The 3,331-nt window shown below is 39.8% G+C and overlaps 1 protein-coding gene across 8 annotated transcripts in view; it reads left to right on the top strand.

Annotated features, from left to right (window-relative positions):
* The window catches only part of Cadps2 (calcium dependent secretion activator 2), a 486,122-nt gene that overhangs the window by 363,898 nt on the left and 118,893 nt on the right, over positions 1-3,331 (top strand). For all 8 annotated transcript variants that reach the window (XM_055608125.1, XM_055608124.1, XM_055608126.1 and 5 more), the window contains exons 12-13: positions 498-634; positions 2,761-2,948. In XM_055608125.1, the coding sequence (XP_055464100.1) occupies positions 498-634; positions 2,761-2,948 (325 nt within the window). The remainder of the gene's footprint in view (positions 1-497; positions 635-2,760; positions 2,949-3,331) is intronic.

The raw sequence follows: 3,331 nt of genomic DNA, 5'->3' as shown, positions 1-3,331 counted from the left end.
TATGTATGTATGTATGTATGTATGTATGTATGTATGTATGTATGTATATAAGCAACTTTGAATAAAAATTAGATTTTTGAGCCCATACAATGGCTCAACAGATGAAGGCATTTACAACCAAGCCTGATGACCTGAGTGTGACCCTTGAAACCCACATGGTAGCAGAACCAAAAGAACCCACTCCTGCAAGTTGTTCTTTGACCCTGTCATGTGCATTATGGCATGCAAACACTCACACACATAATAAATACATATAGTTAAAAGTTTCTACTTGCATATATTTATTGTAAATAGTTTGTAGATTTTCCTACTGTCATTTTGGGGCTTCAGACTTTGCAGTTCATATTACTATCATATATTCTTTGCATAATAAAAAATGTATTTAAGGGGAATCTTCTACTATTATGAGGCCTGAATTTTGTGTTCCTTGTAAACTATATTGTTGATTATTTAATCAGAAACATAAATGTGCTACAAGTGACCTTTTGAATTTTCAGATGCAGACCGTTTTCAGAAACATGGGATGGATGAGTTTATTTCTGCTAGTCCCTGCAAGCTTGACCATGCCTCCCTCTTCAGAATTCTCCAGAGACAGACTTTGGATCACAGACTCAATGATTCATATTCCTGTTTGGTGGGTATAAATCTGTCTCTCTGGTTGCCTATAGGTTAGAATAAAAGATTTAAGAAAGTGAGAAATAGTTGCTGTAAAACATCATTTTATTCCTGACTCATTTAATCACTGTTGTTGGGGTTAGGGATAAAGAATCCCAATCGATTGCTTCTCAATTTGAAAATTATACACACTTGAAGACCACTGCTGTGTCACTCAATAGACAGGAGAATAGAGTGGAATAGATGCTGAACTGCTTTATCAGTGCCCCAAGAGAATGCTGAGTGAAAAGAGAAGGCCTTACATAAAGATGTAAAACTTCTGCTGTAGGACTCACCAATACCTGCACAGACATTTTAAAATTTCTACTCATCTGGCATTGCTATCTTCCATTGTCTCTTTGTATCCTAGGACAATATAAGTGACCAGGGGAGAAACAGAAATATCAGCAACAGGACAAGAGCGACAGATGGAGAAGGACAGAGAACAGAGGGACAGAAGGGTAGAAACATAGGTGATTTAGATAGATAACTGCTTCCTGCTATGTGTTGAATGGACAACTAACTTTTGATGTTATAATTTATATTATAAATTATAGAGTCTAGGGATTACAGGGTAACAGCTATTGTTGGAAATGGCATTTCTTATCACTACTTGATTTTAATAGATACTAAGGATAATAACTTCATAGAATAAGTTACATTCTCTTTGCTGTCAGCTCTCAGACACTGTGTTCTCAAGTCTCTGGAGTTATCTAGTAGGCATGAAGAAATGAATCAACTGCTATCCTTACACTGATAATTTATCAACTTGTTTGTGAGTCTGAGAATAGAGTTGGAGTTGGTGGACACCTTTAATCCCAGCACTTAGAATTTAGAGGAAGGCAAATTTGACAGGACTCTGTGAGTTCAAGGCCATCCTGATATATACAGAGAGTTTCAGGGCAGCCAAGGCTAAATAGTGAGGGTTTGTCTTAAAAAATATAAATAAATCAAGGAGAAAGGAATGGAGGGACAAAGGAATGAAGGGAGAAAAAGAAATGAGGAGAAAAGAGGAATGGAAAGGAAATAAGGTCTGAAAAAAAATGCTACCATGTGTCTTGTATATACTGAGGGGAATGTGATGTGATCAGGAACAGTGCTTAGACATAGAATGGGCCCACCTGTCAATCAGGACTCACTAAATAATTTCCTCTGTGGTCCTGGACAATTCTGTTCACATTTCTGGTGTCAGCTAAGTCATAATATGTACCATGTGTGACAGTTGTAAATATCAGAGACCCAGGGTTTGTCATGAGGCTGGTACATCAAGTGCTTTCCCTTGTAATGTGGCTGCTCCATTGCGTGGCTTCCCTGTCCCCACAGGAGGGTTGGGAAGACACCCCTTTCCTTCCCTTTCCCTAGTACCTCCTCCTGTCATATCCCTGTCCCTCTCTTTCTTAACAGTTCTTATGTTATCCTTTAAATAATTATCCTTTTAAAACCCTTTATCTTCTCTTTATCATTTTATTCTAATACATGTAAACAAGTTTGTCATGATATTTTATGAAATTGCTCTACCTAACCTACCCTCCAGCATTACTCAAAACTGGCTGTTTGATTTCAGTCAGCATCGTACTTCAGAGGAAGAAACCACTACAGGAAAATGCTAACCCTCTTACAGTCACAGAAGGGCAGAGTCGGAAAGATATTCTAGACGTAAGCATGCAAATGCACACCGCTGGTAGAGTTACTGAGATTTGCTTTTTAGTTTGGGTTATAAAATGCATCCAGTGAATGGTCAGTTTCAGTGCTGGTGTCTACTTTGTTAACTGGCTCATAAAGAAGTCAGATTTTAGGAAGTATCACTCTTCGTCATTGACAAATGTAAATAAATCTTGTGAATACAATTTGACTAGTTTTGCATGGCAGTAGAGAAGGGCAAGGTGCCCATGATACATTGTCACAAAGATTGCCAGTGCCTCAAGTCACTCCCAAAACTGATGACATTCCTTCGGAAAATAACATTTAAAATTGCCACTAACAAAGCAAATGACAAGAGACATGCTGCTGCTGCTGCTGCTGCTGCTGCTAACAGCGCCTGAATATGCTTAACAGAAAAGCAAATCCTCAAACGAGAAAACGTGTCTGTTTTCTTTTCTCCCGCAGGGGTGGTTCAGCCCTGGGCAAGTGTTTGTGTTGGATGAGTACTGCGCCCGGTACGGCGTGAGAGGCTGCCACAGGCATCTCTGCTACCTTACAGAGCTGATGGAGCACTCAGAAAACGGTGCTGTCATCGACCCCACCCTGCTGCATTACAGCTTTGCCTTCTGTGCCTCTCACGTGCACGGCAACAGGTATTTTTGGCTTGCAAATACGCAGTGAAATGTATAGGGTTGCCTGGAAGACAGAGAGTATGTGCTCTGCCATTATCACCTAGTAACGGATTGTAAATAGCAGGTACTTCTTCGGAGGGAAAAAAAAAATCACACAAAGGGAAAATGTACATCAATACACTGTTGATTTAGGTGAGCTGCACTTTATGTTTCTTTTTGCTGGCAAAACCACTTGAAAAAGAGAGAGACAGAGAACATATCCATGAGAGTGCAAGTTGCCTTTTCGTTCTCCAGTACCACCTGGTTCTACATAGCTTAAGTGCCAGATGGTTTCTATTGTAGTACGTGTGTGTGTGAGTGTGTGTGTGTGTGTGTGTGTGTGTGTGTGTGTGTGTGTGTGTGTG

This window comes from Psammomys obesus, unplaced genomic scaffold (genome assembly GCF_907164565.1).
Source record: "Psammomys obesus unplaced genomic scaffold, mPsaObe1.curated_primary_1811, whole genome shotgun sequence".
In the NCBI taxonomy this organism is placed as follows: domain Eukaryota; kingdom Metazoa; phylum Chordata; class Mammalia; order Rodentia; family Muridae; genus Psammomys; species Psammomys obesus.
The sequence above is the reverse complement of the archived record's forward strand: the minus strand, read 5'-3'. Positions and strand labels throughout refer to the sequence as shown.